This window comes from Catharus ustulatus, chromosome 18 (genome assembly GCF_009819885.2).
Source record: "Catharus ustulatus isolate bCatUst1 chromosome 18, bCatUst1.pri.v2, whole genome shotgun sequence".
Taxonomy (NCBI): domain Eukaryota; kingdom Metazoa; phylum Chordata; class Aves; order Passeriformes; family Turdidae; genus Catharus; species Catharus ustulatus.
The window spans coordinates 3,354,560-3,379,696 of NC_046238.1; the positions used below are offsets into that span (position 1 = coordinate 3,354,560).

Here is a 25,137-nt window from a genome sequence, read left to right on the forward strand (position 1 = left end):
CCGCCGCCCGCCACCGCCGCCATCTTCGCCGCGCGTGCTGAGGTGAGGTGAGGGCCCCGGCGCTGGGCGGGGCGCCAGCTCGGCCCCGCCCCCTCCCCTCCTCCCGGCGCGCGTGCGCAGCGGCGGCACCGCGGCCGCCCCCCATTGGCTCCCGCCCCGCCTCATTTGCATATTGCGGGACAATAACAGCGGGCGGCTCCCGGCAGCCCCCGCGGCGCCGAGCGGGGTCCGCGCCCCCGCCCCGCCGGCTCGCGGCCGCAATTAGCGCAATTAACGCAATTAACGTTCTCACACCGGGCACAGCGCGCCTGCGCCTAACCCACATACTTGCCCTCCACGCCCCGCGTGTCTCGCGTGCTCCGAATAACTCGCGGGGACTCGCTGGCCGCCGGTGCTTCGTGCCTGCCGAGGACGGTTATGTGAGTCACACCGCGCAAAAATGTTCTGGGTTTTGGTTTTTTTTTTTTTTTTTTTTTTTTTTTTCCTCAAGGATGACTCGCCCTGTTCTCCCCGAACCGGGGACAGAGCCAGCTCAGCGCCGGCGTGAGAGGCTTCTCTGCAAATCCACAGTTAATCCATTTTGGTTAAGGAACGTGAAGTGCCAAACAAAAGCCTCACGAGGAGGGTGTGTGGTGCAGTCGTCATTCAAACCCCATAAAAACCACGTTAATTGTAGTTGAGAGCGGCACAAAGCTCTCAGCTGGACAATTTCAACAACAACGACTTTAAGGCATCAGTGCTGTAGAGACCCACAATATTCAAAAAGACCCAATTCCTCATTTTCTGCAGCTCGGTTTTCCGTGCTGCTCGTGGGTGTGCAAAAAAATGCTCTTGTCCCCTTGGAAGTTCCCAGCAGGTTTCTCTGCAAATTCGTTTAATTCCTCTGGGTACACGCACAAGAGGCTGCTGCCGCCTACACAACCCGAGACACGTAAATAACAAACAATAGAGGTGTAAATATGGCAAGTGTGAAACCTGCCCCCCGAGCTGCCTGCAGTGAAAGGAAGAGCTCTGTGCCACAAGCCACCGACAGAAACGCTGCTGAAGCACCCTCGATATCACACGGGAGGCATTTTGCTGCACGTGGACCTTGACAGAGACGATATTGCCCCCCTTACACTGCTAAAGGCTTAAGCAATGCGTGACAATTACCCAGCTAAAGCTGAAATTACATCCAAACTTATTAAAAAATTAATCCTCGTGTCAGAACAGGGAGAAGGAGAATGAGCACGAGGAGCAGCCCAGGCCCAGGGTGGTGGATTAGGGAATGGCTGCACAGCTGAATGTGCCAATGTGCTGGAGATAAGGGAGTGCTGCTGCCAGAGCCTGGCAGGGTGTGAGAGCAGACAAACAAGGTAGCTCATCTCAGTGCCTCACACCCTCCTTTATCAGCAAAGGGAAGCACATATTTGCAGAACTTCCCCCACAGAATCATTCTTTCCCCTTCCCTGAGTCTCGTTCTTCCTCCTCCTTGTCCAGGTCCTGTCTGGTTCAAGTCCAGCCTGGCCTAACCCCCTGTTCTGTGCCCTGAGGCAGCTCAGGTCGGTGCAAGGTGACCTGTCCTGCATTACCTGGCTGTGCTGCTCAGTCTGTGATCCTCCCCAGCTAAAGCTGAGTTCTCCATGCCTTGATGCAGAGTTTTCCAGGGCTGGAAGGGTTCTCTCTGTGCCACTTTGCCCAGCAGCTACGGCTCAAATGCTGAGGAACATCGTGAGCTCAGGGCTGACGAACTCATTTGGCAGAGCACAGCTCTGTGCTTCCCTAAGCACTCCCAAGCCAAGGCACACCGTGAGCTCTTCACACTCCTCCATCCTTGAAAGTCTTTGAAACAGCCTCCCTGGGGAAGTGGTGGAGTCACAATCCCTTGAAGTGTCTAAAAAATCAGCAGATGAGGCACTTTGTGACACAGTTTAGTGGGCATGGGAGTATTTGGTCGAAGGTTGGGCTTGATCCTGAAAGTCTTTTCCAATCTTAATGATCCCATGATTCTACCCCAGGTCACCCACCCAAGTCTGTCCAGACAGCCAGACAACCTCACAATTTACATGGTAATTAGTAACCTTTGATGAACTCTGTCACTCCTGTGCCCAGATGAAAAACTGCTCCTGGTTTTCATTCAGAGGATCTCTGGGCTCCTGTGAGACAAAAACCCAACTGTTTTTCATAAAATACTTCAGAACTGGTTTTCTCCACTGTTCAGTGTCAGTCTGGATAGTTCTCCCTGTAAATGCCTCCCAGCCCATGCCCTGCTGCCTTACTCAGTGTTATTCTTGTACCCTGAGAGTCGATACCCTGCCAAGTGATATTTGTTTAAAATTCCCCAATGCACAAATCTGGCACAAAAACTGGAGCAAAGGGCATCCCCCTGGTTACTGCAGCTGGCTGGAATCTTCCCACCTCAAAGTCCAAGATCTATTTGCATCAGCTCACTTAAGCTGCAAAAACAGAATGAACTCTTCCTGCTAGGCTTGCTCAGACCAATAAATGCACAGGGGAGTGCAAAGCAGAAGTGCTGCACAAAGTCATCAACTGCTGAAGGCACAGGCAGGTTCCCAGCTTGTTTTAAAACTGATTCACTCATAGCTGACGTCAATCCTCCTTCCCAAGTATCTTAGCCCTGAGATTGGAGTGTGATAAATACTACCTGTAATGCCATCTGCTGTACAGACTGCCCCAGCTCCTCTCTATTTATTTAAGGGCTAATCTTAAATGCAGTTTATTTCAGCCTGGTTTGACTTTGTTTCGACTCTGTATCCAAATGTTTGTCCACTTGGACTTTTAAAGTGATCTGTCATAGGGCAGATATTAGCCCTGAAAAGATGAAGTTCAAGGCAGCACAGATGGATTAAAAAGAAAATTAATGTGAGAAGCACCATGAGGAGTCAATAGAAGATGCAGAGTCAGAAGATCACCAGCAGGAATGACAGAATGGTTTGGAAGGGACATCAAAGATCATCTCATCCCACCCCCTTCCACCATCCCAGGTTGCTCCAACCTGGCCTTGGACACTTCCAGGGATGTGGCAGTCACAGATTCTATAATGCTTAAATGAATCTTGCTGCTTAAACTGTAATTGAAACAGTAATAGAGCAAATCCTTGAACATGTATTTTAATAAACAGGAATCTGCTGCATCTCAAATTGCTGGAATTTTCATTTTCTAGGACCTCCCACATAAGGATCACAGTGCCCTTTTTAATTATTAATTAACTCATGTTGACAGGATAAATTAAAATCTCTGTGATGGAGAACAAGCATTATGTATTGATGTCCTGATCTTATCCTACACACTTGGATTTGCTCTTTGGAACCTCTTCCAGAATTCCAATACCAGGGTGGGTTTTATTGTGGGGGTTTTCAAATGGTTTTTCTTAGATGTGGGTTTTGTCTTGCCTTTCTCTGCATGACAAAGGTGGGGTTTTTTCCATTACAGCAAGTATTGGAAATGGTTTAGATGAACTGTTGCTGTGAGTGAAACCCCCCAAAAAAAGAAAACCAGATTAATTCCATCCTACTTTGCTTTTGAACAGTTGCCCACTTGTATTCCATTTCAATGGTAGATGCAGGAAGAATTAATACCTCTTTATTCATCCAACTCCTGCCCACATTCATCCAGGATGCAATCTGTGCTTTCAGATTGCAGCAAGGCTTGGTTTTCATCCGGGAGTCTGGTCCCCTGTGCACCATCAGCTTTGCCAAGCAATTCTGGATGCAAGAGGAATGTATTAAATTCTGTTTTCCCCTGTGCAGTTTCAACACCTATTTAACTGATTTTAAAGGCATCAGAAACATGTAAACTAACAGGTAGGGGTATTTTAGTATTAATTATCTCCTGACACTGCGTGGAACAAGAACACAGAACACAACCAGTGATGATAAAATAAACCAAGCACCACTCTCCCTCCAAGCCTGCAAAGTAATTTCCAAGTTTCCAACTGTAGGGAGGAGAAACATCTCCATCCCTGTTAATTGTGGGAGCTTAGTCAAGGAAGCTGAAGGGGCTGTGAGCCCCTGAATCAGCTTCATCCAGAGGGAGGTTATATCTCAGCTGTCCTTCCTGCAGGATTGCCTCTCTTTTTGTTCCTTTGCTGTGGGACAGTGAAAGACATGGAGTTCTAAAGATTCCCAGGATTTCCTCTAGACACAGGCACATATTCTCTTCAGTGGCTGCAGCCAGTCCTGCTACAACCTCAGTGAGAAGCAAAAAATAAAGCCCTACAGTGCTATTTTTACAGGTCCTTTTCAAAACTGGAAGTGTGTGAAGTCACTCTTTTAAGCTTGGAAAAAAAAAATAACAAACCCAACACCACCAACACCATTTTGGCCACCTCAGGAACAGCAAAGAAAGAGTCTTAAAACACTTGCTGTGTGGAAGAAGGTAAACACAGAGATTTTGGGGAAGGAAGGCAGGTTGGAGGTTATTTCTGTGAGGTTATTTTGGGGTGTAAGGTCTGAGGTAGAGTGGAGCACACCAGGTTCTCACCTTTGTGTCACTGTGTCCTTGGAGGAACGAGGCCTTTCCATGGGCAAGGATGATTCCAGGATTTTGCTGTTTCAAACCCTTCCTGTCCCAGCTCTGATAACATCAAACAGCCTCGGTGGCCTCTGTGACTCCTCACTGCTGTGATGTGGACACTGCAAAGGAGCAGCACTGTGGAATTATTTCAATTTTCAATGAACTGAGCTGGAATTTTAGAGCTTTGAGAGCTTTTGTTGTCTTCCCTTTAAAGTGACGGTAATGAACCTGGTCAGGTTAAAAAAATAAAGAAAAACAGATTGAAGAATTAGGGAATTTTTAAGGTTGGAAAAGATCTAAAGAACCCAAAGGAACAGTGATCATTTAGTGACTCTCTAGCAATTTTTTTTTTTCCAAATTAGTACAAAAATAGAATAATTTAGGTTGAAAAAGACCTCAAAGATAACTGTGCACATAGAAAGATTACAATTGTATTACTAAATATGCTCACTGAGCACTGAGGACCCACAGCATCTTCAAAAGGAGAAACTTTAACACTTTAAAGATTACTTTAAGGAAAGATTACTAAAAAAAAAGTTGCAAAAGTATGTGAAATATGAAGACATATATATATGAATGAAAATACTATATTTTATATTGCAAGGGGCTATTCCCATATTTATTTTTTTTTAGGTGTGGCCTTCCAGGAGCTTTTTCCCAAACCGTCTAGGTGGATTACAGTTGGATCACAACACCTGAAACCCTTCCCGTGGCTGTGAGGGGACACCGACCCCTCACCACCGCCGGGCTGGGCTGCTCCTGAGGGCGCTGGGTGGCCCAAGCGGCCGCCTGGCACCACCACGACGGCCACATCCAGCCAGAACCCTGCGCCTGGCCTCTCCCTGAGGCTCCCCGCGATGAGGGAGGATGAGGGCGGCTGAACGAGCCTCACATGACGGGTCCCATCCCCGCCCCTCGGCCGCCATGTTGCCGGGCGCGGCCCTTCCCCTCCGCCGCCAAATCTCGCGAGAGCGCGGCTCGCCCTTCCCGTGATGCCCCGCGCGCCTTGGCAACGCGCCGTTGCTAAGGGCGGCCGCCATGGCGGCGGCGCTGGGGCCCGGGGCTTTCTTCGTCCTCATTCTCCTCCTCCTTTCGCCGCCGCCGCTCCGGGCAGAAGAGTTGGCCGCGGAGCCCGCAGACACTCGTGATGCCGCACGGGTCCGCAGCGCGCCGGCCCCGGTCACGGACGGTGGGTGCCCTCCGGGCGCTGCGGGGCACCGGCTGAGGGGAGCTCCGCTCGCGGCCTCCCTCGGGCATTCGGCCTTTGGGCTCCCCTTCCTATCGCCCGGGATTGGCACAACCGCCCGGCTTCTCTCGGTGCCTCGCTGCACCCGCTGCACCCTCCTCAGGAAGGCTCAGCGCCCCTCAGCACGCTGATGGTGGCACGGACATCACACAGTGGGCATCCCACAGCTCTGAGGGCCATGGGGATGGAGGGCAGCGTCCCCTGCCCGCCCAGCGCCGCTCTGGGCACAGAACCCAGCTGGCACAGGAGCCCAGGCTGGCCCTGGATGTCCCTGGAGAGCTCCACGCACACCCCGAGCTGGTTGCACGCTTTGCCCCAAAGCTCCGCCCCAGCTCTGTGGATACACTGTCATAAAATTAGAGCTGACAAAGTTTGGTTACTGTGTTCTTAGAAGGTGTTTCCTACTGTATAATCGGCTACACTTTTATTTCCCGGCGGTGTTGCCCTCAGCTGACCTTTCCATGGGTTGCTTGCCAAATAAACCCACCCCAGTGCTACCCCCTTAGGGAAAAAGAGAATAAAATCCCCAATTTCACAGACATAACCTTGCAATCTAATGATCCGTGTTTAAACTTCTCTTGTTTACAGGGTGAGCTAAGGATCCAGGGCTAAGCTCAGCCAACAGAACAGTCAGAACTTCAGAGATTCCAGGAAATACCTGGATACTGTTCAGGTGGTCAGAGAACATCCAGGAAAACAGGCAGCAGTCAAAGTGAAATAAAAGAATTTGTTATGAAAACATTCTTTGAATGTATTTCTTATAAAAAACCTTAATTTTCCTCATTCTGTGCTATTCTTAAGTCTAGATTAATTACAGAACAGCAACTGTCATAAACAGATCAGTGGAGTAATATCTGTTCTCTGAATTTATAAACTTGAAAATCTCAGAGAGTTTCAAGAAGTTGCCAAATGTGTATCTTATTGAGCCAGTTTACAGAACTATTAGCAATTACTCTGTCTGTGATTACAATATTTCACAGTATCTAAAAACAGACAGAAAAAAACAGTTTCAAAGAAGTCAATTCTGATTGTGTTGGCACATCAGGGAAATGTATTCCTGGACCCTGAGACATCCTCAATACTTGTAGACATCTCTCTGCTCTTTCAAAAGCTTTTATTTTTTTTTCCCAATAAGCTGAAACATGCAGATAAACACACCTTGTTTGTATCTCTCATTTTTTTAACTCTGCAGGGCTGAGTAGGTTTTCACATCTCCAAAACCCCAATTGAATTGGGGTTTTGTTTCTCAGGGAACAGATTTTGGCATATCTTGGTTTGTGTTCCAAATAGATTTGCTCAGCAGCAGAAAAGATAATTTAAAAATGACTTCAAGAAATCGTGAATTTGGAGAAGACTTTTGACCACTGTCAAAACCAGGGCGAGGTGAAGAGTGGAAGTGTTTGGGACATGCTGTGAAGTGTCAAGTCCCCAGTGCAGTTCTCATTTCACTCTCTGGTGCAGTTGCCAGGCTGTGTGTGTGTGACCTGCTGGTGGCACAGTGTGATGTCAACTGCTGCTGTGACCCCGACTGCAGCCCCGAGGACTTCAGCCTCTTCACCACCTGCTCGGTCCCTGTGGTCACGTGAGTGCAGAAACAACAAAAAGTACAGAAAGTACAAAATCCTCCTTCATTTGCTGCCTGCCTTTGTCAGGCCTCTGTCCTCTCCTCTGACAAATTCCTGTCCCTTCCTGCTGCCATCCTGATCCCCCTTTCACCAGCCCCTCCTGGCCCCAGCCAGGCAGAGCAGCAAATCCACCTTGCCCTCATTCCCTCTTCCCTCCTGCTCCTTGCTTTCCTGTTTCACTGCTTCTTCTGTGGGTATTTAGGTGCTGATGCTTTTTTTGGGAGGAAGGAATGATGCATCTTTAGACTTTCATTGTCTGGAAGTTAAGAAAACTGATACCACAAAATCAATCTGGCCATTTCAGTTTTTATCAGTAAATTTATCAGTAACCTCTTTGATCACATTTATGGTATCAGCTACACAATTAATCAATTCAGAGTTTGTTGAAATAGTGAGCATTTTTCTGACCCTGATTTTACAACCTGCTCCCTCACTGCCACTTCACAAACTCTAAAATGTAACATTATACCAATAAAGCCAAGATTTGTTTCTTTGCTATCTAGTTTATCTGAAAACACCTTCACCCAATTCCATCTCAAAGAGGAGTTAAGAAAGCTCACTTCAAAATCATCATGTGCAAAAAAATCTCTTGGTGACTTCTCAGAACAATAAGTGCAGCTTTCCAACCCACCTTCTGTATAAATTATGCCAATCTGAGCACTGGGGTTTATTCTTGGTGCATTGAAATTTGAATTAGCAGTCATGTCAGACTGTGGTTTCTTATTGTTCTGGCACACAAAGACTCCTGCTCCCCATTTATAGGTATTTATATAGATCAGAAAGGTCTAATCAACACCCTCCTGAGTGACACTTTAATTGCCTGCTGGAAATGCCTCAAATGAAGTTGTGTTTCTTAGCCCAAATTTTTTTGTGTAAAACGTTTATTTTGCATGCAAAGCCAGGGGATTTTCAGTGTCTGCAGTTGTTGTGGGTCTCATTATTTACATCAGAGTTTATCTGCATTTGCATATTTGTGTTGTTTTGGCTGATGCCAAGGCAGAGGCTGTGATGGCTCTGGAACAGCAGCAGCAGGGTTTGATTTATGATGGGATCCTATTAACAAATGACTCACCTCATGGAAGAGCTTAACTCCAGGCTTCAACATTTCTGTAAATTATTTCACTTCTCCAGGGCCTGTCCTTAGCTGCTCCATCCTGCTGAATAACAATTCACAGAGATCAGCTTGTGTTTGTAGCATGTGGGACACACCAGTGCTCCCAGCTCTGAGCTGCCACCTTCTCCTGCACTTCTGGGCTGTTGATGAGCTCATGGCACAGCCCTAAACACTTTTCCAAGGCAGCCTGGGTTATTTCCCCTCCTGTTCCTCACTCTGCCATTTCTTTCACTTGCATCTCAAGTAGGAATTTTTCCCATTCCCTGCTCAAAATGAATATTATTCCATTTTCCTGCTCTGACATCCCATTTGGGTTGTAGAAATGGAAATGCTGCTGAGCTGTGTGTGACCTGTGGTGCAGCCCTGCATTTTTGGGGTCTCAGCCACCTGGATCCCACCCAATTTGACATTTTCTCTCTTATATTGTCACTGGTTTTCCCTCTCCCAATCTGTTTCATGTTGCTGCTCAGTTTCCTCTGCTGAATAAAACGTGGGAGAATTCTCTATTATTTATTATTTATTATTAAGCACAGAGTATAAAACAATAAGAACCTTCTAAGGACATGACTATTCTACAAATTATGTTAAACCCAGTAATTTTATGCTTTTTTTTTTTTTTTCCTAATGCTACCTCAGTAGATGAACTTTAAAATGTGGTCAACTTCTAGTGGATCATTTATTTCTTTTTATTCTTTGCAGAGGTGACAGCCACCTGTGTAGTCAGAAAGCTGCTGTGTATTCTCTTGATGTTGAAGCAAATCCACCAGAAAGGATATTTAAATTAATTGACCAAGTCAATCCCAGTATTTTCTGCATTCATGCTACAAACTGTAAGTAGAGCTGTAGGCAGTGTTAAGCATTGTGGTGTTGTTTATTGTAAGGTATAAAAAAAAAGATTAAATTTAAAATTATTTTTATTTTATTAAACCTCTCAGGAAACTGGTAATTCTGTCTGCTCACAGTCCTTATGTTGTGATGCTTTCATGTGAAAACATGGAATTAAACATCTGGTACTCTTGGTCTTCTTTATTGAAAAAAACCAAAATAGCTTGGAGGTTTTTTTTGTAAATAATTTATCATCCTAAATAAATCATGTTCAAAGTACACTCATTGTTACTAAATATTGTTTCTATATATTTTTTTCCTTAAATTATCTCCTTCTTTAAATATTTTGACAGATAAACAAGCCCTGTACCTGAAATCCCCTGAAATCCCAACTCCAGAAAATTTTGATCAGCTGCTTGAAAAATATGGAGGTTCTTCTTTCAGGGCTGAGCCTGACAGCTGGGATTTGGATACAGATGTTCAAAATCCTCCTGAGGCAAATGAAACTTCCAGATATGAGGTAAATGATCTCTGATTCATTAGGAGGTGAATTATATTTGATACAATTAGTGTTAGATTATTCCAAAAAGAATAAATCATCATTGTTTACATCTGCTTTTAAATAATGCAGTTCTGCTGGAAGAAACAAAATTTATATTGGTCTTAAAGCATAGAAATGTAAAAAGAAGAAATGTAATATTTAGTGACTTAAAAAATGAACTAGATTTTTTAGAAATTTGAAAAATAAGTCAGATTTTTTTTCTATTTTCAATGTAAAGCTGTAGCTGAAGAAATAAGTTCTGCTTTTGTTCATGTTTGTTGTTAATAAAAATGCTCTGAAGCTTTCCCTGGGCTGAAACACACCTGTGTACCTGACTGTGCTTTTTATTTGGCAGTATGGGCTTCCTGTGCAGACAGAGGATGCATTTCTAAGGCTGCCAAGTCCTGTTGTCTCTTCTTGGTGCTCTGATGCAAATCCTGCAGGTTGGAAAATGCACTTGAATCCCAATTTTTTTGCTTTCTAGTATTCTTGAGATTAGACAGTCAGAAATCTGGCACATTTGCCATGGAGAATTCAGCTAAAGGTTCATGAGCAGATGATTTTCAAATCACTCCTGTTTCTCTGTTTTGTTTGGTTTTTTAAGGCATAGAATGGAAATTGTGTTGCATCTCCATTAAACAATCAAAGTGAGCCGTGTAAATCCCTGAGAATCTTGTTAAAGGGTTGTTTATCCAACAATAAAATGTCCTGTTTGGCATAATTGGTTTAATCAAACAGTACAAGGGTGACACCCTGAGGGAGGAGGGGTTTGCACCAATCCAGCCCTGCCTGGGCAGCCTTTGGCAGCTTCCCTTTGCCCAGGGGTTCCTCTCTCCAGTCAGATTTGCAGGCTGAGCTCTTCATTTTAACCTTTCACACAATTTCCTGAAAATCTGCAGAGGTGGAGGTGAAAAAAAAGCCACAAGCAAACCCACACCTGCTTTTTCCAAACCCCACTGTCATCATTAAATGTGGGCTCATAAGTCATGGTGATGATTACAGGACTGAAGTTTCTTGTGGAAAAAAAAATCTTATTAAGAGATTCAAAAATTAAGTAATTTTCATGAGGCTTTTTCTATTTGTTAAGAAGCAATATTTTGCCTCATAGCATGTTTTAAGAATATAAAAAATTTCATTCTTCAAAGCTGACATGAAACCTTATCTGCAATAGAAATGACATTTACTTTCAATTTTGCTTGTACCTGAGTTCTTGTATTGTTTTTCATTTATAGTTTTCATAATTGCTCTTTCATTTCCTCCAGTAATACTTGGTGACTTTTTTTTTCCCAGGGTTTTTAGTAAACCAAGCCACAAAATGCATTAGATCAGTAAGTGTGGAAAAATGTGACAGCATTCAAGCACTTAGCATGTTGTTTTATATCAACTCCAGCATTTTGGCAGTGAGTATAATTTGAAACAGTCATATGGCTGAAATATTCATGTTTGATTTCTTTTTGCATCTGCAGAATGGAGTAACTTCTGTTTACTGAGGGATGTGGTGTTTTATCTGGATTTTTAAATTGTGGGTTGGGAAGAAACAGCAGACTTCTATACAGAAAGCCTTTGGGAATGTTTTTGCTTCAAGCTTTGGTTACAGAAGCATTTGCTGTTCTCTGCTTAGCCAAATGTAAATAATACAGTCAAAGATAAAGTAAAAAATCATAGTTTTGAAGAGCCAAGGTCATGCCTACTGAGTGAGTGCAGTTTCACATTTCTGTGCATGTTCAGGCTTTTCCAAGAAGCTCATTTACCAGAACACATCATTCTAAGAAATCTGAATTTTAAAGTGTTGGTAAAACTTTGTACTGAAAAAAGAACCTGTCAGGTTTAATCCTTTGTATCTGCCCCTTTCCTCCAAGCCTCAGTTTTTTACTTTGTGCTCCTAAAGAACATGACTTGGAGCAAGTTTCTTTGGATCCTGCCTGCTAAAATCCAGTCTGGGGTTACTTTTCAAAGCTTTCCCTACTTTTTCATCCCCTCCTGATCTGGGGGATGATGTCTTTTGTATAAATAAATCCCCTGTAAGGATATTTGTGAAGACAAAGAAATTATTAAAGAAAAAAAATGAAACTTAAATACATCATAGCTTAAGCTGATGGCTCCTTCCAGAAGCTGAAAGTCATAAAGAAACAGCAACCTCTTTACCATTAAATCTTTTTTTAATTTATGTAATTATTTAATTTAATTAGTGAGTAACTGCCCTTCCAGGCTGCTCACAGATTCCAAAGCTGCAAAGGCAGTGAAGCCCACTAAGCAGTTCACACCCTCACATGGGATCATTCTGCTCCTTCAGGATCTCACTGAAATCAGCCAAGGATTGCTGCCACATGTTGGCTTTTGATCCTCCTGTTGTGGAAGTGGAGCAAACACTGCCCCAGAAGGGCTTTGAGTATCTCCATGTCCTCCCAAAATGAGTTCTTGTTGGCTGCAGGACCAAAAAAGTGCAAGAGTGGCTCAGGCCAGGCTCCAGCAGCTGAGTGGGTTTGATTTAAAGATGAATTCCCTTTCCTGACTGGAAAAGTCCATAACCCCTTATCCCTGTGCTGCTTGCCAAGGCAGTGGCTGAGCTTGGGAGAGGTCAGAGTTCTGCCCAGAGCACGCTGGATGTCAGGAAGGATCAGCTGCAGGAACTGGAGGAGGCTGAGAAGCTGCTGGAGATGCTCTGTGGGAAGGTTCCCCTCCCAAAGGGAGCTGGAGGTGGGATGTGACAACGGAAAAGTGATGGCACAGGGGACAGGGTGGTGACAGGGCAGAGCAGGAGCCCTCCCAGTGCCAGCAGGTGGAGCTGCTGGCAAAAGAAACGGCAAACCAGTAACTGAGGGAGCCTTACTGGGAGCACTGGGACAGCGGGCCCTACAGAAAGCCCCATCCCCAGGAGCCCACCCTCCCTGCCAGGATGGGCAGTGCAGTGAGAGCAACGTTTTGGGAATTGTTACAGAAAATCTCTGCTCCCTGTTCTGGCCTGACCAGCAGATCCCCAGTGCTGGGGATTCCTGGAATCTCCCAACAGGAGATTTCACACATGGTACCATGGTTAGTTCCTGCTTTTCCTTCCTCATGCTGAGGGAAAGCTGAGGCAGCAGTGTGGCTGCAGTGCTGTCTGCCAGTGACCTCCAGAGCCATCATCCATCACCCAGCCATGGGTAAACAGAACTTTAGGAGTGGTGCTCACTCCCAGCCCAGTCAGAAATAGCACTGTTCCCTGAAGGATGAGTCTAATCTTTACAGGGATTTTTATTCATCCAGCTCATTCTGATGGCTGAGCTGTACCTTGGGATGATAAATGTGTGACAAACTGTACCTGCATCACCTTCAGGTCTCCAGCTCCCAGGAATGTGTTCCCTGCTGGGACAGATGAGTCACTGCTCTCAGTATCCATCATCATTCTGCAGAATTGCTTCATGGTCAGAGTCCAACCCTTGATAGCTTCTCAAAGATGTGACTCAAACATTCATTGGAAAGTCAGAAAAGTAAAACCTTTGATAAAATGGTGTTTTACAGCCTGATTGATGACCTTGGTCTGACATTTCTGCTGAAATATTTTTGTGGGAATTTTCAGTGGGATTCACACCTCCATGTGCTGTATAACAAGAGAGACACTTGCTTCTGTTTTAGTGGTTTAGAGACCATGAAATTATGGAACAGGACAAGAAAAGCTCTTCATTTCTTTGGGAAGCACAGCCTGGCAGCTTTCCTAAACTGGTGGTCTCTGAATAATTCTGAGAGTCTGAAGAAGGAGGGGATTGGATTGTGGCAGTTCTTATCACACTTCCTGGATACTCTGGTTTATATCCAATTAACTCCATAACACAAAAGTTATTGTTGTGAGAAAGAGTTAAACAGACAAAGCCTTAGCTGCTTTACTTGACTGTTACATGCAACAGGTCAGACCTTTGCTATTGCTTTAATTTGTCCTTTTATTCTCCCCCAGGCACCCAAATCAAGTCAGATGGTAAGTATCCTTCTAAATTAGTTGGAAAAGCTGTGGGCAAAATTCTTATTAAGTTATAGTCAGTGGGAATTTTTCACTGATTGATCAAATCCATTAAAAAATTTACATCTTTTGCTATCAGTAATGATACTTAGCAACTCCAAGATAAAATACTGCCTGCAAACATTCAAGCCTGATACATTCCTGTCATATAAAACTCCCTCTTTTCAAGAAAATCTCTTTATTTATTTAAACCCAGACCCTCTGGTTGAGCTTCAGCAGTACTTGTAGCACAGCAGTTGTTCAGAGAATTGCTGCATGCTGTTGCTGTGGAACAGAACAGAAAGGTCACACACATAATAACACAGAAAGAGCCAAAATTAATTACTCAGTGTTCAGAGCTGACATGAGTCTGTTTTTCAGGTGAATATTACTGTGCAGTCCATAGTTGTGCAGTCTGTGAATGGAATGAGGACTTTACTGAGCAGCAGTGATGTCCTGAGGCTCCCAATGGTGTTGGATGAGCTGTGCATCAATGCAGTTCTCGGGGTAGGTCTGGCAGCCTTTTCCTCCTCAGAGCTGATGGAAAGCATCTATGCCTCAAACCACTTCTGATTCCCAAAGCTATCAGGAAAGCCTTGCAGTTCCCAAATACTGTGACATCTCCAAAGTGAATGTCATGGGAGAAGCACTGAGTTTGGATAAAAGGGATTGTTTTGAAACAAAATAATAACTCTATGCAATAAAACATTGAGCCAGGCTGAAATCCTGCTGTTAATTCTGTGCATGTGGCAAAACAGACAATGACATGAGTTTGGAATTTACTTTATGCTTGGGAGAAGATGATTTCAGGTGCACTAATGACAGAGAAAGAAATAGATACTGCACATCATCTTTTAATTTTAAAATAGATGAGTGTTGTGTCTGTGCTCAGGTTTATCAAGAGGTCAGTTGTGAAGAGGATATAATCCATCCCCACCCTGGAGCTGAGTTTCTTAAGCAAGGAAGAAAGAAAATACTTGCATGGTTGAATTTTTTTTTTCTAGTTTCTCTTATGTATTTGTTCAAATTAATATCTAAACCTTTTAATTTTCAGGTGAATTATCACATTACCCACACAGACACGGGAGAAATAATAGAAGCAGCTGCTGCTTTTGTCTTGGGGGCAATTAGCAAAGAAGCAATTTCAATAGAGCAGAGCTTCGAAATCAGCTTCACTCAGGTAACTGTGGAGATGTCATGGGTGACTTGCTGAAAGACATTTAATTACAAAACTTATTAAACTTGAATCAGAACAATTGTTAGCAGCAAGGTAAAGCAGAACTTGGCCTGGACACCCAGGTGAGGCAGCATTTCAGAGCTGGTCAGTAAAGTCTGTCACATTTATGAGCCCCACCTTGTGACTGTAACATTACAGTCTTGCCCTCATCATTCAAGACATAATCCTAAAATAACTGAAATATTTCTGTGTTTTCCAGCCACTTCAGTACAGGAATAAAACTAATATTCTCTGTTTGCATTGCAGGAAAATACACAGCCAGTCCCTCTCAGTGGCAATCCTGGTTATGTTGTTGGGCTGCCTGTCAGAGCAGGATTCCAGCCTCCAGGATATCCTTTCCCTGCTGCATTTCTGTTTGCTGAACTTGCTCTGGTCCATCCTCACAAACCCTTTCTAGCATGGACAGCTATGAAATACATCTGTTCCCTACCAAAAATAAAAATGTGCTTTTCTGGCTGTGTTTTAGGAGGGAATGACTCAGTCCTGACTGCAATCTCCTGGGACTGTGTAGTGAGGTACATTTAGCCCTTCACTGCACACCCTGGTGCTTTTTCACACTGTGAGAGGAATCTTGAGCCATTCTAACATTTGCAGCAATATTTTAAGGCTGTGATTAAGGAGTCTTTTTTTGTCCTGATATCCATCAAGCATTTAATTTCCCTTAACTGTGTGTTACATCTGGCATCATTCAGAGTAGTAACAAACACAGCCAGCTCACCATTCTGCAGAGCACATCCACCCAGGACTGCCTGGCAGCACAGGGAGCCAGAGCCCCAGTATTATTTGGTTATAACATGATATCAGGCTGTAAGTTACGGTAAGAAGTAATTTTTTTTTTTTTTTAATAATTTAATGCTTTTAACCTTTTGACAACCCTTTGCCTTAGGCTCTGTTCAGGTCCTGAGCCATTTATACAGCTGGAAGAGTATTGAGAATGGAGTATTTAATTATAAAAAATGTCATTTAATTAACAATGGTCTTTCTTCTGGAAAGATTGTGTACATTAGCAACTGTAGCCAGAAGGCTTGAGCAGAGCAGAGAGCAAGGAGAATGATGACTGTGCCAAACCAATGGATTTTTTCCTTTTTTTTTTGTTTTGTTTTGTTTTCTGGAAGAATTACAGCAGCTATGGAATGCCAGCCTTTGGCTCAGACCCTCCTTGATGTGCTGAAGGGCCAAAGCTTCCCTGAGTTCGTGGCCTCGTTTGGGAATTCTCAAGCCCAGGATGTGCTCGACTGGGTGCCAATAACTCAGCTCCACATCTCAGAACAGGTGAAAGTTCAACCACTTCCACCCCTGCACCCTCAGATCTGTGCCTGTGCTGCAGCATCAGCTCAGCTTCACACCCTAAAAATGCAGGAGCCAACTGGAGGAGAAAATGGGGCTGGGAATGCAGAATATTCACAGAGGAGGGTTTCACTCTTGCTGTACAAATTAGATTTTATCAAACTGGTATGCAGGCACCTCAGCTATGGATCAGGGCAATATATTGGGTACAAAATGAGTTGTTTAAACACAGGTTAGAATGTTGCTCTTCTAAGGATGGAGCACCAGAGGTGACAGGGAGGGGACAGAATCAGTGTTTCCATTCTTACTCCAGGTCAGGGTTAGAGAGAGAGAAGCAGATAGAAGACTCTGGATGGTTTCTTGCATGCTTCTGCAATTAAAAAGCAAATAGTTTCTGTAACCAGAAGTGTGATAGTTCAACAAGAAATGCATAAAAATATTTAAGATTATAGCCTTCAAAATTCTACCCTGGCAGAGTTCAGGATTTTGTCCTGCCCAGCAGAAGTGCAGCTGCTCTGGTAACCTCAGTGAGCCTTTCTGGGGACATTCTACCCTTTTAATAACATGAATAATTAATGACTGTGATGCTTTCTGCATAAGGCAGACAATGAGATGATTTCTCACACTTTGCAGAGCCCATGCCAAATACCAGTGTCACTGGGAATAGAAGTGAAGTGGACTAAATATGGATCCCTGGTCAATCCACAAGCCAGGATAGTGAATGTTACAGCCACAATCACTACCAGCACACTGAAGCAGGTATGTAATTAAATTACAGGATTTAAAATAAAACAAGTGGCTTGTTTTCCTTGGCTATCAGCTGTGTGACAGTGACCCAGATAATCTCATTATCTAAAGGCAGCACTTCACATTAGAATGTATTTACACCCAGCAGTTCTCTTCCAGCTCAAACAACTGTGGGCTCCTTGCCAAAACACACTCCAATAAAAATCTATACATCATTTAAGGAAAGAAACATGGAACTATATTAAAAAAACCAACCTTTTTAACAAATATAACCCAGACCAAATAAAACAATTGTACAAATAGAAAACTGAAGCTAAGTCCTGTTTGTATTTTCATTGCAGCTTCCCTCAGGAAGGGAAAGGATCATTCCTGTAACAAGTTCAGTGGTTTTCACTGACATTTCTTCACCTGCAGAGCCAAGCTACAAAGCTTGGCCCACCATTGACATCAAATTACCCTTTGACTTTTTCTATCCCTTTGTCTAAGGTAAGTATGCATCAAAACCACATATTTCTGCTTTTTTCTTATTTTTAGTCCATTGTTTATCCTGTGACTATGATGGGCCACCACTTTCTTTTGAGTTGTAGATACTGTGCTAAAATTGGCCAAGAGAGGAAGGGTGAGACCTTGTGAGGGTTCTCAGAAGGTTTAAGGTCAAGAAACCCCCAATGAAGTGGAAAGTACCCAATTCTAACTCTGCAGAGAGGACAGAGGTTGCAGTTTGAACTTGCTGGTGGCTCTGGCCCAGTGACAGCCACCCTGTGGGATCCAGCACAGGCAGGAGGGGAAGGGAAGAGCACAGGGACACCCAGGGAGAGCAGCTTCATTATCCCATAACAGCAGAGCTCAATTGCTAATTAAACTCATCATGTGCTATTAGATAAGATCTGCTTTATCTCCTTGCATAGATGAATATTTCTGGCTATTTCTCCCACACTACTAATTAATTTACCTTTTTAAAAATAATCTGGACATTTGAGTTGTGCTTTCAGTGACCCCACCAGCTGAGAGGGGCTGAGACACCTGCTGCAGCCACCATCTCTCAGAATTCCCACTTACACCTCACTCTTCAGCTCTTAAACAGCCTCTCCACAGGGACACTCTGGTACCTGAAAAAATTCAACCACCAGCCTGGCCTTTCAGAATTTGCTTTTTCATGGCTTTTCTGGAGTCTGACTGTTCCCAGCAGTGCACTCACCTACATCTGTTCTTACATATTACAGTTCTTTTAATACATGGATTTATGAGCTGTGGAAACAAAGAACTTTGCAGCCCCACAGGCTGTGAAGGAGCAGTGAAAAGGGAAGAAGAGATGAGAGAATGCAGAACTGGGATCTGCTGCTGGAACAAGGCATTGTTTGATGTAGATGGCACACGTTTGCCTCTATTTTGGGGCTGATTTCTTTGTCAGGGAAAGGAGTGGTGTGTTGGTGTTTCTGAAATGAATGTTATATAAATAACAAAGTGGCAGAAGCAGCAACAGAAATGAGGAAACTACTAACAGTGTGAAAAGAATGGCTGGCAAGGAGATGTATTGATGATGAACAGGCAGCTGGTGGAGAAGAAATTGCCTTTTCAGCCTGGGTTCTTATCATTTATACTGCAAGTTTGTTGCAAACAAAGAATGTTATCACAAGAGAAAAAAAAAAGAAATTATTTTAAATAAGTGGTGCTTTTCTGGATGTGTAGCTTGTAAAGATATGTCTTTATTAAATTATTTTGCAGTTTTGACTGTACAACTGTACAAGAAAGGAAAAAAAAATACTGTTTACAGGGACTGTGTGTGATTAATTTTCCAGTAGAACTATTTTTGCCATCCCGAGGTCTGATCAAAGTGGGGTCAAATAGAAAACACAATACAAGAGGAAGCAAAGAGACAGAAAAACTTTTCAGGTCAAGCTGGCAGATTCCAACACAGCAATCTCCAAGCAGAATTCCCACCTTGGAAGATTGGCCTCCTATTTTGGCTGGCTGAAGAGTCCGTGCTGTTTCAATATGTTATTCAGCCTCTCGATTTCTTGCTCCTGTAAGAGACAAAATTCAAATCATTAACAACCTACAAGCAGCTTCCCAGGTTCCCACAGATCTTCCCACTGCTAGAGAAACAGCACAACCTGGCCAAAAGAAATAGGACAGGGGAAGGAACATCATTCCTTGGAGGAGGAGCAGCCCAGGGAGGCGCGGGCAGGGCTGTGCAGCTTCAGCCCAGCTCACCCCACACTTTCCAGTGAGGAAACCAAGCCAGCAGTGCCAACCTTGCACAAGGATCCCCATTGGGTAAACCCAAATTAAAAGTGGTTTTTTTTACCTTCTCCAAACAGCTGTGTTCCAGTTGTTCCACCCTTGTGGCAAGTTTCAGGTTTGCTTGCTTTAACTTGGACACTTGTTGCTCCGAGCGGGTCTTCACCGATAAAATTATTCCTGTGGAACAATTCACAGTGGGTTTGCTTTACACTGTAAAACAGCCACGAGCAGGAGTTCACAGCACACAGGCTCTGTGCTCAAGGAGTTAAACATGTTCCTCTCCAGCTCAGTTCTGTCATCTTCAACCACCCTTCCCAAGTGCTTTTGTTAATGAGGAAGAGTTTTAAATCAGCCACCGGTGGGATTCGGATACCGATACTCTGAGCCTGGCCTTGGAGCTGAATTAATCACTCTGACTGTCACTCAAATCCTGAATTTGCTCCCTTGGCAGAGCCCTGGGGTGCAGCTGGGGCAGCTTTGCTGTGTTTTAGCAGTTTTAGGTGTGACAGCAGAGCAAGGCCTGGGCCACAGGGCTCCTGCACCCCTGAGCCAATCACTCCAGCCAGGCAGAACAGGACCTGGCACATCCCAAAGGAGCAGGACCTGGCACATCCCAAAGGAGCAGGACCTGACCTGGCACATCCTCAGGCCCACAGGGCTTTGGCTTCACCTTGCTCAGCTGCAGTGAGAGCAGGCAGGGTCTCCTCATGGCAGAGGTGTCACTTCTCTATAAGCACTGTGAGGTGATTCCAGATCAACTCAGCCCCCACACTGAAGGCATTTTGTTCCCACAAAAATAAAACAAAGCAGCTTTGATGAGAGCATGAAGAACATCATGTTCTGACACAGCTCCTCTGGATCATGGCTGATTCCTGTGCTCCAGGCACCGGTTTGGGCTCTGGGGGTTCAGTTCTGGAGGACAAAGCAGCGCTGCTGCTCATTTGCATTGATAACATCGACAGGAACGAGGCACTGACACCCAGCACCCCGGTGTGGGGCAGATTCCCTTTGTCCCTTTTTGCTGCTAGCAGGTGGACATTGCATAAAGCTTGGCAGGGAGCCTGGAGCACCCAAGGGTGAGGGGATTTACTGGTAAATGCAGTCCTGGATTTCTGCTGTAAAGTGAGGCTGCCATGGCTCCCACAGCCGCACGCAAATCCAGTTTCTCTCTGACTTTCACTGTGAGCTAAGGAAAGCCACAAGCTGCTCTCACATCTCTCTGCACCTTGTCCCCATTGAAAGGGGCTGAGGGCAATGGGCACAGCCCCAGCAATCCCCTCCTCTGATCCCAGCTGTGTCAAATACAGAGCACCCAGCAAAAGTGAGAACACAGGCACAGGACAGAGCTTGAGCTGAGGTTTCATGCAGGAATTTGAGGTCATCTCATTGCTGTATTTTTTGGAATCCCAAAATTCTTTCCTCAAGAAGGAAGAGAATGTTTGCATCTATGCTTGTTACAGATATGTCCAAATTTATATCTATTTGCAACAATTTACATTTACAACAGTGAAATCACTAAAGCCTGAATTGGGCTTTATTTTTTCTATTTCTCTTTTTATGGCAAACCCTTTGAATTCAAGCAAGAATGATCTGTAGTAAGATCAGGACATTCCCTGCAGCATCCCTGGAGGGGATAATGGAGTCACAGCAGAACAGAGCATTAAAACCTACTCTGCTGTAGCAGCAAATTCAGGAAGACAGGGGCTCCCCTGCCAAAAGGATCCTACAATGGAAATTCAGAACATGAGCCATCCCTCTCCAGGGGAAGGGTGCAGGAACAGATTATGGGCTGTTTTTGGGGGGAATGTGCCTGGTTGCCACGCACCTGAGGCATCACACCAACACAAGCAGCAGATTGTTGCTACTCCAAAGGAATTGCAGCCTGATTAAAGCCACATTCCAGCCAGGAAAACCACACAGCTGGAACTCCGAGTTCGCTGGGAGAGCACAACCCCTGGGGTTGGGTTTGAGAAAGGAACAAAACCCAGGTAATTCAGGGAAGTTTGGCAAATGCAGCCCAGCCCTGCACCCACCGTTGATGATCCTGGCCACCCTCCAGAGGCGCAGGAGGATCAGGAGCCCCACGGCCTCAAACTCGTGCTCGCGGAAGATGAGGACGATGTCGAGGATGAAGGACACGATGACAACGATCCCATCCAGCACCTCGAACTTGTGGTGGAAGAACTCCCGGCGATAGACAAAGACTTTAAACCCCACCTCAACCAGGAAGATGGTTAAAATGGACAGGGAGAGGTAGTGGAAAACCTGGGGAAAGAGCACAAGTTGAAGGCAGGAAGCCCCACAGAGTGCACACGTGGGCAGGCTGGAAAGGCTCTGCTGCTCGAGGGCACCTCTGGTTTGGCTCTACAAGGAGAAGGGCTGAGGACTTCCCTTCCATGAGCACCAGCTCAGCAAGGCTGGAAGTCCAGGTCCTGCCACCAAAGGAAGGGAGCTGCTGTTCATGTTGATGTTTGCCCTCGTTTTACCTTTGGGGTTATATTGTATCTGTCCGGTAGGATGATTTTCAAATCCATAAGCAATTCCCCAAGAACCAACAAGGCATCCAGGATCACCAAGCAGACAACCCCGATCTGTTGGAGGAGAAGAACCAACATGAATCCCATCCCAGCACAGACAGAGGAACAAGAGGAGCATGTAACCTTTCAGCTAAACACACCCTGATTGTCCACAGCCCTGATTTGGCTGGTTGTGTTTTGTGGAGCATTCCATTGCTCCTGTTCCTGCTGCCCTGAACGTTGGGTTATTCCACATGAACCACCTGGCTCCCCACCAGACCCCACTTGGCGTGGGGGGCTCGGGGAGCTGGAGGACAGCACGTGCTGGAGCCATGGTGATTGTGCACTGGGGCTTGTCTCCTCTCAGGGGACATCTGCACCTGCACTGGGGTTATTCTGTGCTCAGACAGCTCAGGACAGCTCAGCTCAGCAGCAGCTGCTGCTCTTTGCACCGTGGGAACTCAGAACCTCAGTGCTGTCCCTGAGCTCCCTCCCAGCAGCTCTGCTGTCACAGATTCCCTTGGCCTGGGTTTGTTCTGCCTCACCTGAAACCTGTGAGAGCTGAAGAGCTTTTTCATCATGTACTGGAAGGAGATGTGTCTCCTGGGGGGCTCCAGCTTGATCTCTCCATCTGGCTGCTTCTCCCCAGGCTCAGGCTCGTCCTCCTCCTCCCATTTGCGATAGTCGTTGTTCCATTGCACGGGGTCATCGCCCACCACCGTGAAGTGCTTCAGGTACCTGGACATGGCTCTGGATCAAGCTGGCATCACCCTGCCACCGTCTGAGGGACAAGAGCAGAGTGTCACCTCCTCGGTTGGGGCTGACCAGGATGCCAAAATTTTCTTTTTTCACCCAGTGAGGGTGACAAGAGCGTGACATTCCGACAGGGCCCTGCTGACGGGAAGTTGCTTCATGGTGATACCGCTGGTTTTGCATCACCTCCCCCGGCACCACGCTGAGCCCCTGCTGCCTTCCCAGTTCTGTTTGCACCCTTCTCCTCTACAACACAGAACTTCCTCACAAGGTATTTCCAAACTTCTCCAAACAAAGCATTGATTACGGGAGCAAAAGCTCCAGCCCTTATCTGGCACCTCGTGATGGAGGTGGGGGCAGCTGCCCTTGTGTTTCTGTCACTCATCCAGGGAAGCTGTTGGTCAAGCTGACCCCAGCATCCTCATCCTCTGGCCACACCGCCAAGATGAGGAACAGTCATAATTCCCCTCAATTAACACCAATGACACCCTGTTATCTCAGCCTTGACAGGCAAACTAAGCAGGTGATGCCCACATTCCAACCTGCCAGCTGGGTGACATTGTCCTCCCCATCTCCTCCCGTCCAGAACTGACCTCCCCCTCGGGCATCTTGGCTTCAGCCCATCCCTGCAGGTACCCAGCCAGGGGCAGGACCATCAAACCAAACTCCTGATCAAGGCCACACATCAGCAATGAAAACCATGAGTGAAACTCTGAGTTCCCTGGAAGAGCAAGAGCCGGGCCCCTCCAGATGGGCTGCATGGCTGGCGGCAGAAGAGGCTCTCGTGATTTTAACACAACCCCGCCAGCATCCCTTCCTCTTTGGGCAGTCATGCGAGGCTGTCTGGCCCACAAACCCCCCGAGATCCGCTCCTGGGGTCAGCACATCCCCATCCCGCTCTGCGGGCACCGTCCTTGCCCAGAGCCGCCCGGCGAGCTCAGCACCCCTCTCAGGGTCCCTTGGCCCGGCCGTACCCCCGGGCTGCTATCCCCGACCCCCGCGGTGGGCACCGCTCCCAGCTCCGTCACCTGCGGGGAGGAGGGAGCTGCTCCCCCGGTGCCCTCACTGGGGCAGCACCTTCGTTCTCTGCCACGGGCGCTGAGCGGAGCCCGCGGGGAGCGGCCCCGGGCATCGAGCCCCTGCCCGGTGCGGGACGGCCTCGGGGCTGCCGCGGGGCCTGGAGGGAGCACCCAGGACAGAGCCAGGGCTCCGCAACCTCCCCCATCCCCAGCACTGACCGGAGCGGCCACGGCGACGCCCAGAACGGGACGGAGCCCGGGGCCGCGGCGGGACCCCGAGGGGAAGGACGTGGCAGCCCCGGGAGGGTCCCGCTGTAACCCCCGCTCCAATCCCGGCCCGCACCCACCGGGCCGAGCCCGGGACCCTCCCGGCCGCCCCCGCTCCCCGGTACCGTGCGTGTCCCGGCTGCGCCCGCCGCTCCCGCCGCCGCCGCGGAGCCTCCCCGGGCCCGGCTCCGCCTCCCCCCGGCCAGGGGCGGCCCCGCCGCCTCCTCCCCACCGCGCCCGAGAAACTTCAGCGGGTCCCCGAGCCAGGCCCCTTCCATCCCCGACATTGCCGCGGCTCGTCCCTACGTGGGAGCTGCTGGAGCAGGGCACGCCGGATGGAGTTTAAACTTTTTTCTCCCTCATTGTTTTTAAACTTTTTTCCCCATCACCCGAAACAACGATCCAGGAGAGTCGCGAATTGAAATTGTGACTCAGATCCCAGAGAGAGCTGCTGAGCACGGACACAGATTAGTGCCATGAAGTTGGTGGAGATCCAGGGATCAGTGTGGGCTGTAAAACCCAGGAATTGGGCCTGGATTAATCTGCCTCCATTTATAGTCTCGTGTTTTGTCAGAGGACTCCTCGTGTTTAGGGTTCCCCTGCATCTCTCAAACACAAGCTGGTTTGGGAAGTCCTCAGAAAAACTCAGCTGGGACCCATCTCTGTGGCACCTCTGCTGGGGCAAACTGGAAATATTCCTAATTTTCTCCAAGGAATAAACACCTCTCCAGTCATGCACTTCTAAAACCCAAAGATGTATGGTTCTTTGAAAGTATTTTCTCCTAGAGAGTGTTTAAAGCTTTTCCTGCAGCCTGAATTATTTTCTAGCACCTCATCCCAAAGCACCACATCCCTGTTCCTCTTCCCAGGGCCATGAGCACAGGTCACACTCCCCTGGAGCTCCAAATCCCTCAACCATCACCCCAAAAACAGTGACTTACAGAGCTCTGGAGTGTGACAGCAAGAGCACAGCTCTGGACCTGGGGCAGGGAGGTTTAGCTTGGGGGTCTCCAGTTAATTTGGGCATTTTGGTTTCAGCTGAGCCCAGTAAGCAGAAATGAGGTAATGGGGGAAGATCTGCACCTGAGAGCTCATCAGATCCAGCCCCTTTTGGATGAGGACTGTGGGGTTTAAGGAGAAAACCCCCACCACGAGGGGCATGTGTGAATAAAATCCCTGTGCTCCCCTAGGGCCTGATGTTCCAAGGAAAATGGATGTGTTGTTGTTG

General features: G+C 46.5%; 2 protein-coding genes and 1 long non-coding RNA gene across 8 annotated transcripts; 1 reads left to right on the forward strand and 2 right to left on the reverse strand.

The window, feature by feature from the left end:
• Window positions 1-3,566: 3,566 nt before the first annotated feature.
• Window positions 3,567-5,397, reverse strand: LOC117004626. Of its 2 annotated transcripts, XR_004419655.2 has the most exons (3): window positions 5,247-5,397; window positions 4,483-4,634; window positions 3,567-3,704 (listed from the first exon to the last, which is right to left on the reverse strand). It is a non-coding gene; the product is annotated as an uncharacterized LOC117004626 (long non-coding RNA). The 2 variants fall into 2 exon arrangements; XR_004419654.1 differs by lacking the exon at window positions 5,247-5,397 and having other exon boundaries at window positions 4,483-4,714.
• Window positions 5,398-5,487: 90 nt separating this feature from the next.
• Window positions 5,488-18,921, forward strand: TCTN1 (tectonic family member 1). 3 transcript variants are annotated; one of them, XM_033075544.2, is made up of 15 exons: window positions 5,488-5,704; window positions 7,223-7,343; window positions 9,200-9,330; window positions 9,679-9,845; window positions 10,222-10,309; window positions 11,157-11,269; window positions 13,801-13,818; window positions 14,221-14,346; window positions 14,894-15,019; window positions 15,323-15,405; window positions 15,753-15,893; window positions 16,192-16,348; window positions 16,997-17,122; window positions 17,452-17,596; window positions 18,334-18,795. In XM_033075544.2, the coding sequence occupies exons 1-14, from the start codon at window positions 5,554-5,556 to the stop codon at window positions 17,593-17,595; spliced, it is 1,692 nt and encodes a 563-aa protein (XP_032931435.1). In that variant the 5' UTR covers window positions 5,488-5,553; the 3' UTR covers window position 17,596; window positions 18,334-18,795. The 3 variants fall into 3 exon arrangements, with proteins under 3 accessions (XP_032931435.1, XP_032931434.1, XP_032931433.1); XM_033075543.2 differs by lacking the exon at window positions 18,334-18,795 and adding an exon at window positions 18,836-18,921 and having other exon boundaries at window positions 5,491-5,704; window positions 11,157-11,266; window positions 13,798-13,818; XM_033075542.2 differs by having other exon boundaries at window positions 5,496-5,704; window positions 11,157-11,266; window positions 13,798-13,818.
• Window positions 16,356-24,078, reverse strand: HVCN1 (hydrogen voltage gated channel 1). Of its 3 annotated transcripts, XM_033075548.2 has the most exons (7): window positions 24,035-24,078; window positions 22,416-22,651; window positions 21,841-21,945; window positions 21,388-21,619; window positions 19,419-19,531; window positions 19,052-19,134; window positions 16,356-16,733 (listed from the first exon to the last, which is right to left on the reverse strand). In XM_033075548.2, the coding sequence occupies exons 2-6, from the start codon at window positions 22,614-22,616 to the stop codon at window positions 19,069-19,071; spliced, it is 717 nt and encodes a 238-aa protein (XP_032931439.1). In that variant the 5' UTR covers window positions 22,617-22,651; window positions 24,035-24,078; the 3' UTR covers window positions 16,356-16,733; window positions 19,052-19,068. The 3 variants fall into 3 exon arrangements, with proteins under 3 accessions (XP_032931439.1, XP_032931437.1, XP_032931438.1); XM_033075546.2 differs by lacking the exon at window positions 16,356-16,733 and having other exon boundaries at window positions 19,043-19,134; XM_033075547.2 differs by lacking the exons at window positions 16,356-16,733; window positions 24,035-24,078 and having other exon boundaries at window positions 19,043-19,134; window positions 22,416-22,702.
• Between the last annotated feature and the right edge of the window lie 1,059 nt (window positions 24,079-25,137).

Bases quoted from the DNA above. Each gene is read 5' to 3' on its own strand.
- HVCN1 (XM_033075548.2), bottom strand. From the start codon at position 22,616: ATGTCCAGGTACCTGAAGCACTTCACGGTGGTGGGCGATGACCCCGTG. The intron at 21,620-21,840 runs GTAAAACGAGGG...CTCTTTCCCCAG, and splicing joins GATACAATATAACCCCAAAG to GTTTTCCACTACCTCTCCCT. The intron at 19,532-21,387 runs GTGGGTGCAGGG...ATTGTTCCACAG, and splicing joins GGTGGCCAGGATCATCAACG to GAATAATTTTATCGGTGAAG.
- TCTN1 (XM_033075544.2), top strand. From the start codon at position 5,554: ATGGCGGCGGCGCTGGGGCCCGGGGCTTTCTTCGTCCTCATTCTCCTC. The intron at 15,406-15,752 runs ATATCCTTTCCC...ACTGTGTGTTAC, and splicing joins GCAGGATTCCAGCCTCCAGG to ATCTGGCATCATTCAGAGTA. The intron at 17,123-17,451 runs GTATGTAATTAA...TTTTCATTGCAG, and splicing joins CTACCAGCACACTGAAGCAG to CTTCCCTCAGGAAGGGAAAG.